The sequence below is a fragment of the Danaus plexippus genome, assembly GCF_018135715.1.
Source record: "Danaus plexippus chromosome 18 unlocalized genomic scaffold, MEX_DaPlex mxdp_35, whole genome shotgun sequence".
Taxonomy (NCBI): domain Eukaryota; kingdom Metazoa; phylum Arthropoda; class Insecta; order Lepidoptera; family Nymphalidae; genus Danaus; species Danaus plexippus.
Genome location: NW_026869854.1, coordinates 1889617 through 1907704, shown reverse-complemented (window position 1 = coordinate 1907704; position 18088 = coordinate 1889617). Strand labels below are relative to the sequence as shown.

The 18088-nt window shown below is 29.8% G+C and overlaps 1 protein-coding gene across 1 annotated transcript in view; it reads right to left on the bottom strand.

Moving 5' to 3' along the window:
* Positions 1–18088, bottom strand: part of LOC116773073 (hemicentin-1-like) — a 111014-nt gene that overhangs the window by 19280 nt on the left and 73646 nt on the right. Inside the window, exons 4-5 of the mRNA XM_032665447.2 lie at positions 798–930; positions 169–377 (exon numbers count right to left, since the gene is read on the bottom strand). Coding sequence (XP_032521338.1) covers positions 169–377; positions 798–930 — 342 coding nt within the window. The remainder of the gene's footprint in view (positions 1–168; positions 378–797; positions 931–18088) is intronic.

Here is an 18088-nt window from a genome sequence, read left to right as displayed (position 1 = left end):
ATCCAATTATTGCAAGTATCATTGAAAACCATTTTAAATATTAATTGATGGATTCGCTACTTCGACTTGAGACGCGATCGAACGAACGAATGTTTCTCTTTTAAATTACTTGTTACGTTCCGTTCAACTATTTATATTTATCGATGAAATAATTCAATTGTTACTTACTTATAACAGTGAAATTGACTTTCAAATTTCTAGTTGGTGAGTTTTTAAAGTCTACTCTACATCTATATACTCCAGCGTCTACTGCCAGCACGTTGTCGACCATGAGAACTGCTGGGGTTGCTCCTCCTCGGAAATAGGCCCGGTTCCCGAAGACCAGGGGAGAGGACCAGAGCTTTGGCTGATTATAAAGGCGACCTCGGATGTCGTAACTAAAAAAAAGTTCTCCATATATTAATTATGTCATAATTCTGATAGTACATACTGATATATTATTATTGAATATTATAAATATGAATATACAATTTATTTCGTATTTTTTGTTTTAACCTAACCCAATATCTAAGGATTTATCTTACGATTTGTCATGATAACAATTGGATCCCGGAAACAGATGACATAAATTTATGGAACTCCCAAATGACGTCATCAAGTGTCGAGATGTATCAAAATAAATTGATAAATCACCGCGAATTCGATCTTTAACAGGTTTTATAAAAAATATTTTTCTTTCAACTTCTATAATTGTTATAAAAAGTAGATAGATATTTAAAACATTTTTATTATAAAGAGGTTTTGAAAATATATAAAAAAAATGTATAACGATAGACATATCAACATATCACATGTACCTGTACAAAGGCTCTCCATCAGATTCCTTAAACCAGAGAACCATGACCACTGCGTCGTCCGAGTGGAGAGGCTGAATGTCGCACGGCAAAGACGCTTTCTTTCCGAGCACACCTTGCACGTCAGATGTTGGAACTGTAACAAAAAATACAGTGGTTTTATTTCTGAGGTTTTTTTAAATACAAAATTTAATCTAATCTCCTAATCTAGAGCTCCAATTATAAGTTTTAAAAGTAATTTAATACTCATTTTTCGACTTTCTAAAGTAAACGACTCGTATCGATTTTAACATTTATTTTTAGAAATGAGTGTACTTGCTTTAGTACTTTTGGATTTAGGTGAAAATGTATTATTGACATATAAAGTATTGTACCGTTCACGAAGAATTAAATAAATTTGACGTACGTGGGATGGTTTTTGTAAGCTCTTACAAAATATGTTATGATTTGAAAAGAGCAACTGTTGAGTGACATGAATATGCATTTCATTACGGAACGGTCGTTTTGTTACTTCTATATCGACCTCATTGAGTTTGTTGACATTTGAAACTTACTGTTTAAAAGTAAACATTTTAATTTGATTACAAATGATGTACTATGATTTTGATAAATGATTTTTTTTATCCTATAATAAAACATATATGTAGCTATAATGAGACAAAAAATATCTATACTTAAGTTTAATAGGATAACAGTTAAGATGATCATTCAAAAAGTCAGCTTAGAATAAAGATCTGTCTATTGACAAATATAGAAGCTAAACAAGGAATGCAGACACCTTAATACGACACCAAAGAGACATTGCAATCCTAAGAATCGCAATCTTCTAAATATTTGAGTGGAATGAAATCTTTTGAACTTATTTATGAAACTCGCAAAGACAAATTGCGAAATAAATTAAATTATGATTTATTTTATATATGTTGTTGCTTAAAATCTTCATATTCATATTTAGTTGCAGTGCTGGGGGGTTCAGATTTATCTAGATAATATAAGTAATTTAAGAAAAATTAAAATCGATGTGAGTGATTGAACTTTCAAATATATTTTTCTTTGTATAAAATGTTATTTTTTGGGTTCAAATTAACTCTTCCTACATTCAGTCATAGTGTTATTAAACCACTAAAATCCGTACAGCGTCTTTTCTAAACAGTTGCCTCCGAATAGTAGCGAATATAAGTCTTTTGAGAGTTATTAATAAGCTAGTTAAAATTTGATTAACATTCTTATGTTAATATTATTTCATATCATGAATTTACTAAATTAAGGATAAATTCTACTACATAAATTTTTGCTAGGAAACATTTGTTATGTCATTTAACTATCTAAAAAATATAATGCGTGAAATAAATGTAAACCATAAAATATTTTTTCCTTTGTAAGTCATTAATGATGACAAATATGACAAGTTCAAAATATCTACGAGTTCATGTTAAAATGAAATCAAAGAATTTCAAACGAAATTTCCACTAACATCGGCTGATAAATAAGAAGCTATGGTCGTGTTAACACTACAGCTGTTGGGCGTGCCTTTTGAACATGAAGAAATTACAGTTTTAGCGGCAGCCAAACGTGTCAGGACACGAAATATCTTGTTACTTTTAGTAACGAAGTCAGTCACGGATGATTTTATTGGAAGTCATGTTTCACGTTCGAATTGGATGCTCGCACGCTAAGCCGGCCGATAAGTAGGTCATAGTAAGAACACTATCGAATATATCATAACCCAATTAATAGAGGATATATAACGTCGTCCAGCCATGTGGGTAACTATGTATTCTTAATTAGAATAGACGATCGATTTTATGCAAAACTGACAAATCATTGTTGTGCTCTAAAAGTGATTTAAGTTAGATAAAGACATTCCGAAATTATTGAATATGTTACAGAAAGAATGAAACCAGAGCCATATAATCAGAGCTAGTATAAAATCTGTACACATCATACATCGGAAATTGGATAACATTACATTACGTTTGGTTCCAAATGAAACGATGGTTCACGTTTATTGTTAAACCACTCACGTCCCTCAAATGTTTGATAATGACATTTTGATATCCGAGAACGGTTTTTGTATTCTTTACATTTTCGTATTTGTGTTAAATGTTACACATATATGTCCCATCAGAAAGGTTTCGCAGGAGTTCCCTAAATGTATATCTTTCTTTTCACTCACCGTAATTTCAATAATGAAAAAAAAAAAGTAAATTGCAAATTACTACAGATGTTTTTGTTTATAATTATTTGATCAACTTCATTACATTTAAATCAATGGAAATTGGGAATGGAAAGGAAAAGAAATAAGGTTCATACAAACGTTATGACATTCATGAAATCAGAGATTTTTTTAAATTATTATTAGAGTTCCGTTACTTATTCTGTATGAGGCATCGATTTCTTAAAGTGATTAGATATTAGGAAATTGTACATATTTATTAGGTATTAAACTAGATTATTGGAAAGTAAATAAAAATCGTGTTCGTTTATCCGGATAGCTGTTTGGTCGATGTTTGTGCAGATATTTAGAATGTATTATTAGAGAGGTTAGGTTAGGACGTAGTATTTTAGTGTAAAATTATTTTTTTTTCCTGTGGTCCTGTGTCGATTTTTTTTAAGTGGTTTTTTTATTTAAAAATATCTTTTAATGTAATGTAGTGTATATTCAACATATTGGTTTTAAAATAACTGTAGTTAACAAACAAGGGAATGCCATCCAAGGTAATTGTGTATGCAACGTTCTATCTCAATTGGTTTAGAAAACTGCTTTAAAATTCAGTTTCAAGTTATGATTTGAACGTACGTACCAATATTGCAAGTTTTTTAAATGAAAGTATTTTGTTTACTGTTTAGTTAGTTTATCTGCATGAACTATTAAGTCACTAGTAGAACTATAGTCTCATCAACGGCTCACATACCAACGCAATTAAATAGAAACAAAAACTTGTAATTCTTTTAAATTTTATAACTTGTACTTATTTTCTTAGGCTATTTTTATATTTACACCACTTTATTTCCAACCGTGGTGTTTGGGCCAAGGATAAGAATATTTCATGGCTTTAAGATTATCTTAGCTATAATGCTTTGGTAGGATAGGTAAACTCTTTATAATATTTAAAATCAAGCTAGCATATTAATATCTTAAAGAGAATCAAGAAATTTTAATGAAAGATTATTAATTTAAGCCGAATTATGACTACCTTCGTTTTTATCATAAACATACGAAAGAATTTCAATAGGAAGGCCCTGAAATGGAACAAACATCCACAACAATAGCAGACACTGGAAGAGAAATAGATGAAGCTTGATAACCAGTCATGAAAATCGATAGAGCCTCGTGGCTCTGATTTACTGTTCAGAACAACAGTGGCTATGGGTGCTTAGTTTCACAATGCTATAAACAAAGAGGTCTAATTCAAATAAACGACCGGTATTTTCCGGTAGAACATTCAACTGCTGGAATATTCCGTTTGATGAGTGTTCAGCTCGTCACCTGGCCTCAAGGTAAGTATGACTTTGGAATATATCATTTACGATTTGGGTAAAAATGAAAACCTGGTGAAGAACCCCTTCAAGGAGAAACTTGTTATACCTTAATATACAGTTCATATTAAATAATAAACAAGGCATATTAGAAAAACATGTTTGAATAATTTTAATATACACGTCTATGGAATATTGTCGGTTCATCGTTTTATTTCCGATGTAATTTCCTAATTTATAATTCAAGTTTTAATTAGTGAACATTAATTCACGAATTATGTACAAGCTTTATCTAAAGCTTTTTGTGGGATTATACGAAAATTTATAACATAATTAGTTAAATTTCGTGGTAAACAATGAATATTGCCGCTAAAAATCAAACAATTTTTATATGTACTTAAATAATGAGGCTCAAATAATAAAGAATTATTACATCACACAATCTTATAAATTGAGGAGTAATCAAAATTTTTAATGAGTAGTTTGTACTAAAACCTCGATCGTGACTACTGGGATACTTGTGAAGAAAAGTAGCTTTTGTTCCATTCCAATATCAAATCATATTCATAAAACATTATAATTTTTTGAATCACAGTTTTTGTGCATTGAAAAGGAAACAAATAGTATTTTTGTAATGAGGAATATTAATTAACACTATATTTTTGGTGGAAAAACATGAACATTACAACGAAAATTACAATCAATAACCCAACTCGCGATTATTTTAGATGATTTCCTGATTAAAAAGTAATAAAATTTTTACAGACGGAGTCTGCAAAGTGAAAACAATACAATACTATAACAGGTATACTAATAAGTTGTGATGTAACATACAAAATATTTAAAAGCATATCACGTTACTGAGAAAACATAACAGATGCCAGTAGTTTAAAAAATACGTGGGTAGAACAAGAAAATAGTTGTAATAATAATGGATCTACAGTCTCTGTGAGTAGGACCGACCTGTTATGAGCTGAATATATCGATCAATACATTGTATATATTTTATATTTTGTCAATATGTTATAAATATGGAGGACGCTGTGAAAGTTTAATAATTATATTGTTAAAAGCAAAACTTGTATTCAAATTTATGTAAAAATCCATCGTTACATACAGACAATGAATATTGTAATAATTTGATTAACGGTTTTACAATAGCTATAAAAAAAGTTTAAATATAAAAAAATATAGAAAAAAAATACAGTTGAGTGAGAAATTGAAAACCGAATAAACAAGCCGAGTTGAAATGCAGACTCCAGAAATGTACCGTTGAATATCTTAGAAGACGAGTAATGAAATAAGAAATGGGAACAAGTAGCAAATCTACGATGCAAAGACTTTCATTATTACAGCAACCTCTGTAGCATGTTATTGTTCCTGGCCAAATAGAATTTTGTATGCCGCATTTAATGTTTGTACAGCAAGGAGTTTCACTTGGTCTTAAATTGTGCAGTATAACCATAAAGCACAATTTAAACAGACTTTATGAACTCTGTGAAGATAAATGTATAAATTATTTTACTAACTATGCCCAATTCGAAACCCCTTAACGTTCGACCAATTGGTCATATTTTTATGAATTTAGATTAAACAGCGCATACTGGAGTTCTTTGGTCATGTCGCTCGCAGAACTACGGAAAACTCTGAACGCGTGATAGTGATTGGAAAAAGGGACGGTAACCTAGAGGACGGAATCCCAAAAGGTGTTCAGACCAATTCCAGAACACCTGGAATTACCTGCCAGCGTCGTACACAAGAAGAAGAAGAAGATTAAACTTGTAGGTGGTTTATTACAATGCCTACTTCAAAAACAATTCAAGACCATTGCTATAACTTTAAACTTATTAATACTCTCTTTAGTATTTTTAATAACCTAAAGATTTCGTGTAGAAATATTAAAAATGTTGGGACTAATAGTCAAGAATTAATAAAATTAATTTCCTTGCATTTTTTCTCTTAACTGTCATTGTTACAAGAAAATATCTTAGATTGTTATTAACTCAAATGTATTTGAATAAATTATAAAGAAAAATTAAATTATGATACTTGTCATACACAGAAATCCTTAATACATAATACTGTCATAAAAATAACACGTTAAGCTTAAGACTAGCAACGCAAAATTAAATTATTATGGTTAGTTCAAACAAAAAATATAAATAAAAATATTATTATAATATAACAGGACACCTCTTCAGCACTTTAATATTAGTTTTATTCCAACATACTACTAAGAAAACAATCTGATAGCCCGTACAATAAAAATGAAGGTAAAATTATATGTAATTTATATGTTATGATTTTTATTGCAACGATTCCTTTCCTTTTCTATTACAATAGAAATATTCATTGAAAGTTTCATACAAAATAATGAAGTGTATTGATTTCATATTAATAGATAATGTAGTTCCTACATCTCGTAGTATAGTAGCCGTCTCTAGATACAAAGATAGTAATGCTCACTTGCGGCTAACCACAGACAATATCATAGTCAATAGCTTGAGTAATCGATTATAGGGATAACTCGATTAAGTTTCATGCATGTACACTATTAATGATAGCATCGGCTTTGAAAGTTCAAACAAAAGGTTCTTATTATACGTCTAAATATATCGTTTATTTTTTCATACCAACTTTTTTTTATTTCGATATTGTTATTTTATCTTCAATGTCTTATTCCAGTGTCACATAAAAGCACAATTCCAAACTTCTGTATAATCTTTGATTACATCTTCTGAATATAGTTATATATTTTAATCTTATTAATAACACAGAAAATATCTAACAGTAATCCAATTCACATTGGCACGATACACTGTGTACATTTTGCACGTACGTTGGCTCATAAAATTAAGAATTTAACTGAATGCAGTATATACGACCCGAGACTAGTTAGTTGCTATCGAAAGATCAAAAGAACCATTACAAATTTATCCCTAAAGGTTAATTAAAATTTCGATATTTCTCATATAACACAGATAAATCGCATCGAAGAATTTATTCAAAACCATTCTTCTTGTGCCGCGACAGGTATTAGACTTAGCCGCTGGTATAATTTATAAGACCGAAGCGGTTCCGAACTTGTATTGATATCGCTATTTAATTAAAAGTTTCACTGTTACATTGTTTATCGTTCCAAATAAGTTACGATACTAAAGGTAAATAAAGTTCGAAACATAATAAATCGGTAGGAATTTCGGTAATAAATTACGTTCTTAGCAGCTAACGGCACGCTTTTATCAAAGCTTATTTTACAAATGACCGTATTTGTCATGACTTGGACATATATATAACATCGTAACCTCACGTCAGTAAAACGATAAAGCAAACGTAGAATGAAAAGGTCGAGTGGGAAGATGAGAAAGAATGACAAACAGACAAGTTATGAACATTAATAAAAACACTGATAAAATTTATTTTAAATATCAGCTTATAACTTATCCTTATTAATCCTTGACTAGAGCGCCCACGTTTGCAGATCATTTTAATTGATTAAATTATGAAGATAATTATATAACAGTTATTTTTGTTTTAAATGAATATTTAATGTGAATGGCTACCTACCAATTTATAAATTGTTCAATTACATTATCACCGACCCGAAATCAGTTTGTTTAATAAAAGGCAAGAAACTCAACAGTTGTTTTTTTATTATTAATTTTACAATATGTAAAACACTATTCATATTTAAAATGATTTTTGCAATTGTACTATTTAAATTTTCACTTTAAATCGTTACTTTATCAGATTTTTTATTTTATCTTATCTCTTGTAATAATTCAGCGAATCAATTATACATTAAAAAGTAAAAAGATTAACATTTACTTGTATTTATGATGAACATTACTATACATTTACCCTAAGAACATAAATTTCTTTAAAAACTCCTCACAAAGCAACTCAAGTTAACAGTCCACATAGACCAGGAAATGCTTTATCTAATAATCACTAATACTTCTTTCTAACATAAATTAAGTTACAAAACCTCGTCGCAAGTCGAATCGTATTCTTCCATTGTGCTGTAGACTAGTTCGTTCAAAGGTCGTCGCCCACCCGTCGAGTATTTACGACTCGGGATGATTCAATCATATCTTAAGAGTTTTTGTAGTTTCCGGATGCAATGACGCTCTCGCTCGTGGGATTACTTATGATGTCATAAGTTACTTATATTAATCTAAATGATTACAAGAATGTGTTTTTATTATAAAAGTACAGCTAACATTTAGTAAGGTTTTTCAAGTATATTGTCTTTAGATATCGGATCTTGTGTAATAGATAACACGAAACGAAACAAAACTTTAATAAAACCTAAACCTGAAAATACAATTATTATTTTTTTGTAAGAAATAATATAATTTTTAATTATTATTACATTTCATTTTCAGTTTTAATTCCCTATTCAAACAGAAATTAAAAATATTTTCGAGAATTTTTAAAGCACTACCGGAATTTTGCAGATATTTAACATATTCCAGGGCAAAAAGACAACCTAAAAATTTAATTTGTCAATACCGACCGCCTTACCTTTCAAAATGCTCGATTTTAGATATACAAAGCGTGAAGCCGAATGTTGGAACGCAATATCTTGCATTGCCAAAATTGAACACATAACTTTCCTTTATACGCTCCTAGATGGAATATCCTATCCAAAGATACATGCTTTGTCAAAACCTTTTAGGTGATAAACGTTCATATATATTTAGTACATGATATTTCAAACAGTTGTTATTTAGAGTCTAGACTCTATTAAAAGTCTAGACTTTTAATGATTTTTGAATATTATTCGTTATAAAAAGTACAAGAATATAATAAATTACACTGAAGTGACTGTGGATATATAAGTCACGTTTAAATGCAAGCGTTAGAAATGTATCGTTTTAGCAAACGAATAAAACCATCCCATGAGTCTCTAAATGTTCTTTTTGAGGCATGCGTGTGAATCCCAAAGGATACCCTAAGGATTAATTGGTCTAAATTTTAAGATAAAAATAACTGCTCTGTTTGAAAAATAAACTGCTCCGATTGACGACTTATTTGAGTAAACAAATAAGACTGAAAATAACACACAGGAGAAGCATTTTTGCTTAAAAACTAGAATCCCCTTTGAGATTTTGATCACGATAACATAGAAATGGCGTAGTCAAAAATTCCACGACATTAGAAAGGCCGTATTCATTATACAAGATGAATCCCAATAGGACCCTCTGTTTCTGTGAATAAAAAGATTTCATATATCCAGACGCATTCAAAATGCTTTAAAACATATTACATTACTGATGTTTGTCAGTATAAGTTTAAAAATGGAATCGCCGAGGGCATGAAGATATATAATAGTTATGATATAAAACGTTTTTACAAAAATAACGAATAAAAAAATTTATAAAAAGTAACAAGATATCATAAATATAAACAAAAATTAATGAATTTTTAAAGATTTCCATACATTCGCAGGTACGTGGAGACAAATAGTAGAAGAGAATTCAGGAACGCTTCAAGTAGGTAAACATGTCTGCTAGCATGCCCTCAACATTATGCGACAAGTAGCAAGCTCATTCATCTTGTTGAAATCTGTTTTCCAAGTGAACATACATGCTAGTTAGTTTTATCTTAATATTTGAAAGGGAAAACATTTGGAACAACTCAATTAAATATTCATTTCTGCATTAAAATATTAAAAATACAAGAATATTAAAGTGATAGTTATCGATGTATTTTTTATTTAAAATGGACTTGGATACTTTTCTTAGAACAACTTTTAATGTATAGATCATATATCATATATTCAATGTTTATAGAAACAAAATTAGGTTTATATTTCACGTCTCGATGATAAAAATATAGTATGCGAGTTTCTATATAAAATTCTGGCAAACAGCTTCCTCGCAAAGTCTAACATAAGTTATGTATTCACGTACATCGATGTGAACGTGTACGTCAGTATACATCAAGTTATCCTGTATAATGTATAGGTAAACGGGTCTAAAACAAGCATTAGCCACCAATTTACCAATAGAGCGATGCCTCAATCGAGTTAGGTGCGCTTCACAAGTCACTTACGACTTACGTTATAACGAGACGCGGCGCAGCTTTGATTGTAGCTTGCATTCTTAGCCGTATCCGTAATGGTCACACAAGAGAATCTTGATATTTTATCTAAAATACTCACTAAGAATTTGTTAGTACTGTAACTTTTAATTTGAATGTTGTAAAATGTAGTAAGTAGCTAAACTAAGTTAATCTAATTAAAAAAGGAGACAAAAATAATAAATAGTCGATTTAATGTCTGGTGTATGTTGTAACTTTAATAAATATATTACATAATTAACATATGTAAAATTTTCAATTTAAATTAACAATATATATATAATTTAGAACCACAATAGCTTATTCATACTTGCTCCAATTAGAGAAAAATGTCTTGACTTGAATTCAATGTACATGAAGCAGTTGTCAGAATAATCTGCCATTTCTAAATTAATCCTTATATTCGCAAAACTATAACAAAAATTTATATCTGTCTATCTGTTACTATTACAAGGCGATATAGATAAATCAAAATTTTAAGGAAATTTAAATATTTAAAAGTTAATTTCAAACAAAGGTAAGTCAAAAAATGTACATCTTTATTATAAAGAATATATATGTCAAATGCCTGATTATTAAGAAATTTATCAGGATATCACCTTTGCACTCAACAGATTGTATAAGAGATAACAATAACGTTCGAGATGGGTTGCGGTGAGACGTCCCGAGTAAAGTGCACTTCGTAATTATCCGATTAAAGATCTTACGGCTATGCCTTAACCGTTCAGAGATACTTTTCACCGCTTAAGAGCAACCAAAATAGGATTCACTTTCGTTAGATGAATACATTTTTTATAAATATGCAGAAATAAAAAGTTGTGATTGTACAATGAGCAAGCTAAAGTATTAATATAATTTCCAGTCTGAACAAAAGGTAACCACGTGACAAAGAGTAACAAAAGTTAAGGAATAAGTTATGCGTTATATTAATTTATAATATCTTCTCCGCTTTCTAATTTTCATATCTTGTAGTTCAGGTACACTTAAACGCCGACTTAAAACTTGGTGCGCAGTTAACAGCAGTACTAAATATACGGAAAGATAAACCGGTAAGCGGTCTGAAACTTGCTGCTGTATTCATGAAGCGAGAATAACATAATTGTGCTTATCCGGTTTTCGAAAATATGTGGCCGCGTTCAATACATAACACAAGAACTTTAGAAATTCAAACTTAGCTTATAATTCTCATAAACTTTAATACAATTTCTACAGTAAGTGGTCACTGCGAAACTTAGTGCAATAAAAGTAGTTGATAACTTGCAGAATTATTATATCTTTAGGATTTTATTTAAGTTATGGTTTCTTGGGAGAGCGATTTTCTTAGAAAAAGGAATTCTGCAACTCTATTTCACTTGTCTTTACAAATGTCTAACTGGGCTTTTTAATCGTCTTATTAATAAAACTCCATGGAAGGCTTCTTCATTTGGGCCGTTTTATGATAGTTTCAGAAAAAGATGTGTGGATGATGATGAAAAAGCCTAATGAAATAAAATTATTCTTAAATTAATTTATAGTAGACAGTTAGTTACATTTGATATTCAATTTAGAAAAAAAAAATATATTTATTTTTATTCTTTAAAGAATCAGAAAATGTAAAATAATAAAAAATACCTGACAAAGTAAAGAATTATATAATTGTTTAATTTTTGTACCATAAATTCAGCAAACAGTTTTTATTTGAAATATTGATCAAAAATAATCAAGGTTCGAGATCTTGATGAAAATAAGTTTGAAGTCAGATATAATAATAATTATCCTTGGCCTTTCAAATAAAGACATTTTTTTATTTAAGATGATGGTATATTTTATGTATGATATATTTGTAACTAAAAATCTTACTTTTATCAAATAAGCTCAGTAAGAACGCGATTTCAATCTCAACTTAATTAAGCTGTAAAATCAAAATAACAATACTAAAGCATTATTACGTAAAATATCCAATTATATGTACATTTTAATTTCAGTTCAATTTATTGGAGTGCCGATTGCATAATAAATATAGTCGTTCAAAGATCAGACAAATATTACAAAGTCAGTACAATATTAACTTAAATTACATTTGTGAGTAAATTCTATTAATACGCGTTATTAGTGACGCAATATCGGACTTAGATGCTCTCTCGAAATCTTTTCACTTAAAACCTCCCTCTCTGCCAGAGGTAATGCAAGATAAAATGCGATAAATGAAAATAAAATGAGTCTTACTAATAAAAGTTTCAGGGTAAAATATAATATCCCGGAACATAATATTATTAACAAGCATCCTACGCATCGAAATTAAAAAATATATAATTGGCGTTATTCCTTAATTATTAATCTTTCAAGGCAGCCGAGTTTCGTAACGAGCAATTAAAATACATAATTATGTCGAGGACAAAGATTGCATCACTTTTAATCTTTTGTCAGAAGGACAAACAATAGTCTTATTTCTGTTTCGTTTCGTTAAAACATAACCTAGTTACAGTACACGCCAGAAGTTCAATTAATGAGAATATTTTTGATATCAACATTCAAACGCCGGGCTCGAATCTGCCATTGTTCGTTTTCAACTCCAATATCTATTTCGACTTCCATTGTAATATGTTTTAATTACTTCCATTACTGTGTGTCAGAGGGATTATTTGAGCGTTTTATTCTACTTGATCCGATACCTACTTTCTTTCGGAAAGTAATTAGTAATATAACGACGCACATGGGAAATGAGTTTTTATTAGATCTTTTTATATTTAAAGTTCGATTGTAATTAAATTAATTGCAAAAAATCATAAATTACGCTATTTTGTCAATTAAAGAATATGAAATTTTATTTTTGCGAAGAAATTCCTAGTTGTCTTCGGAATGTCAAAGCCCAAAACAGTAAGTAGTTGATTCTATTGGACATATCACCATTAACTTCGTATTAATTAGTTTGTATGTTCTTTGACATATTTTAAGATAAAAAATATCGCTTGTTCAAGATACTCAAATCTTGTTTGAGGTTTGACTGGAGCTTAGTGCCAAAATTTGCTTCAGATACGCTGTTAAAATTTTATATACATATATAATTTATATAATATTATATGACATATTTCCGACCTGATCCTGGAACCAGCTATAGATTGACTGTGTTAAAATTTATTCCTTAGAGAAATGACATCAAATAATAGTCTCGGAATATTTCCGATCGGTAAATAATTCAAAATCCTATCAGTTCCAGGTGTTATTTTATGAGGTTTAATTGAGCTTAGAACATTGCAATCATGACGTCATATAAGACATATTTGATGTTCCCATACATTTAGACCAGTGCAATATATAGGTAAGTTAAGTCAGCATCTTAATAACAATCTCAACCATAACACCAGACAGACATAATATATTTTAATCCTAGCCTTTGTGCTGTGCTAACATGTTTATGAGCAAATAAAGTCGTTCTAATCGATATTAAATTTTGACAATGTCATTGTCCTCAAAATGGTAATGAGGCAAGTCATTGCAATTAGAAGTCAGTCATAACATGAGTTTAAAGAACCAGTTAAGTGAAAAGTAAAATCTAAAATTGCCTATTACGTTACGTCAGGTTATTATTCATAGAATCTAATTATCATTTATCAATGTTCTGTCAGCTATTGGGAAATAAGCATGTAATCCTATTGAACCCTCGTCTGAAATGTAAAGATTGTCGCTTAAACATAATCTTCTTAAGTACTTGTCAGTACAATTAGCATTGTAAATGTAACAAATGTGACATTAAGGCGTATAGTCGATTGTACAGATAAGAGCTGTTAGCATTGAGATCTTATTTCCTTTTGAACAATTAATGTTTGGCAAATGTATATATTTTTTTATTTCAAATCTGATAACTATTTAAATAATAAGCTGTAGTTGTTACATAGATTATAAAATCTTATATATCTCAATACAGAATATCCATTGATTTGTTATATTTAAACAGTAAATCAATTTTATATTAATAGCTAAATGACTTTCTAAGCCGTGTAAAAGTGACCCGAACCCACGCAGTGGAGGTCATTTCGCTTCACAAGTAATAAATAACAATAAATGCTTAAAAATATTGAACTTCATAACTAAATGTATCACTAAATTGAATGACTATACAAGCCTAACCCTAGTGGGCGTCCACCCACGAAGGAAGTGAAAAATTATTTAAATTTTTAATAATACAAGTTCCGTAGAAAATTATATAAAAAACGGGACAACTTTAACAATCATAAAAACAATAATAAATGACCATCATACCACAAGACTGTTATGAATTATTTTTAAAAAACTCAAAACATCTGAAACCTTTTGAATCTATAAAGGGAACCCTATTTTATTTATATGCCAGCACTCGGTTGTTTTATTGAATTAATAAGATAGAAACATTGTTTTTTAAGTAAATTGATATCGTTAAAATTGAAATTACATCGTATTTTATCTACAACATGATAATAAACTTCGGATAGAGTTCTGTTTATGGTCCAGATCACATAAAGTCTCATTCAACACGTTTATACAAAACCTCAAGTTATGATTAGATAAAAAATATATGAATTATGATCACTATATTCAAAGTCAACGCATGATAATTAAGAGTTATTACTTAATATTTAGTGTATTTCCTTTGTATATGTATTAAATTATTATTATTATATATTAATTCTAGTCCAGTATCAATACCATTGTTTTTCCTCAAGTTGGGCCTCTCCATTCCTAGTACAATAAATATTGGTGATAAAAAAGCTAATACATATATTTAAAATTGTTCCAAATGAGTGCTGTCCCCAATGTTGACATTTATGAATTAAAAATATTGAACGACTTTATATTTTTTATTTAAATTACAATATATGTTTTGTTACCAAACTGTAAATGCTCCTTATTAATTTTTCCTATCTATGGCTATAAAAATAAGACCGTTTTATATTCTAATATCAGCGTAATTTAGTCCTTTATATTTTAAGGGTTCCAAAAGTATCGTTTGCTTTTAGGATAGATAATATAATAAAGTACGTCGTCAAATGGATAAAGATTCCTTCGCACTCATGTCTAAAATGGCGGGCAGGTGACGCAGCCGGTGCTAAGAAGTTTTCGGAATTAGCGCAGTCTGAGAACGGTTTATGAAGAATAATGTTCTGCGGCTGTGAAATAAAAAAGTTAATACCATCTAACAACTTTTAATGCCACTGTAACTGTCCGTATTTAAACAAATGCCATAACTTCATTCTAGTCATTATTTTCTTTTACCCGCTCATTTAAATCCTAAACATGAGTGCACCATTGTGCAGCACCATTATTTTTTGTTTAAAAATCGTTTTTCTCATATTTTAAAATAACAAGTTAAATTTTTTGGACACACAACCCGAAATTTAAGCCGTATTTGTTCCAGGCCTATTTCATACACCAATCAAAACATTTTCTAGCGAAAGAGGACACGAGAGTACCGTTAGTGTCCGCGAAAAATTGAATCTGGAACCAAAAAACACAAATGGAAGCTCAAAAGTCGCGGTTCACTGGCCTGAAACAAAAATAGGCCGGATTTGTTGTGGGCGTTTATAAAGAGTGGAGTATAAAAGTAAAAATATAATAACAGAAAAAGAACAGATTCAAAAATTGACATCATTCGCAGACAAATGGTTTAATTGTGGGTTGTTTTTATAACAGCGATTCAGTATATCTGATAGTGCATAACTCGTATACAAATTTCGTGATATTATATTTACTATATCTGTACGTATTTTAATAGATTTGTTGTTCCTATGTTCAATGTTTTCAAAAAGAATATTGGAATTGTTATAGTTTTTTTAAATTATTTTTATTTTGTGTAAATGAAAAGAATCGAACATTCTATAACAGATTATAATTTATTGCAGCCTAACAATAAATCTCCAAACATCTGTTATTGAAAACAGTGTTCTCCGTAACACAGCGTTAACACGCTTTAACAAGACACCATTTGTTTACTAGGATGAAACGGATTACGAAGTATTCCAGTTTTTATTCTCCCACAAACCGCTGTACAAATAAATCGAGACCGGATAAGGGTGCAAGATCGCGATCGGATACATCCGAACAAATCCCTGCAATCGACAGCAGGCCATTACTCTAAACTATTTACGCAAACGAGGGCTTCCTTAGAAACGTGGGTTTATTTATATTAAATATACATGCGGTCACCGGCTGGGGGTTTCATTTGGGTTCATATGACTTGTTCCTCCGAATTGAGAATTGGTTGAAATCTACATTTGAAGTACCCTTCCTTGTTTGTAGCTTAATTTTATTACATTACTAAACAATTGTAATATATTACATCTTCTTTTATGTCAGTATATATTTTTACTTGTTATTTAAACTTTCAGGCCAAGGCCACATATTAAGTAGACACAACTTTAAAAAACAAGAAACAAAACAGCTCTCGAGGGTCGACAGTTGCCTGGGAAACATTTGGGAGTTGATGAAATTTAGTAAAAGTCGAGTTGGGAATAATAGAAAGCTCTTTGTAGTCTTGTATTTCGATATGGAGTAAAGGAAATAAAATATCTTTTTTGTAACACTACACTGTGTCAATGGTTCTACCTTGTATAAATATGATTCTCATAATGTACAACATCAAATATTTAAAATATGCATTGACATAAAAGTAGAGAATTAAACAAAATTTTGGTGATAAACAGTTAAAATTATTCAAAATTAATTTTTTTTTTTAAATATGAGGAGGAACAAGTGGAGCAAACCTCAAGTAAACAGCATATGTTACTTAAGAATAAACAGATCATTGTGTCTTCACGGTTGTGCCTGCGCAGCTGTTGGATCAAATTGAAAGCGATATTTTTTTTCTTTCCTATTCCGGATTTTAAGCGTCCCGCGGTGAAAGAATTCCTTTTTGATGTTAACTAGGTCGGTTCGTTAATATGTTTTGTTTTAAATGTTTTATTTATGGTAGCTATAATGCTTAAAAAAGCTTAGTATTTTCGGTCTTGTTTTATTTCGGTCATTGTTAAAGAACAAAGAAAAAAATTTAACTTTGATCGTATATTAAAAAGATGAGAGCAATGCCGAGTTTCACGAAGCAAATCAAAATTCCGTATTCATTATTTGGAATAAATAGCAATGCGAAATCTAGCTATTATTAAAGAAAGTAGCTATTATTAACAGGGACATAACAAAAAAATGTGATTTTCTATAATAAAGTATAATTAATGTCGAACAATTAAAAGCTTAAGTGACCCAGATTTTTCGATTCTAATTAACAATTCCATTTCATAATAACCAGCCAACCCTTTTATGTGGAATGAACAGCAGGACGATCGAGTAAATGGGATCACTTCACAAAATTGTAATTTATATCGCTATGTTTGTCCGACTGTACCAATGGGCGATCTTTGTTCAAAAGGGTAACATAATGGGACGTTATAATTTTATTTTAAAGCTACCATGAATATGTGAGATGGCGTTCGAATTTTAATTCATTTTTAAACAACGTATGTTTTTGTTTTTCTGCCGTTTGAATCTTGAGTTACGTTTTATTGTATAGAATTTTTTATGTTGATTGCCACTTATTGAACAAATGGTCGACACAATTTTAACTTTCTTAAAAATTTATGTCCAAAGCATCTTCAAAATCTTTTCAATGAATCAAGAAATTTTGTAAAAACTACGATTACTCTAATATGTTTAATTTGATTTTATTGAGAGTTTGTCAATTCTTTTATTAGGATTTTTTTTAAATAACCTAGTGGCATATA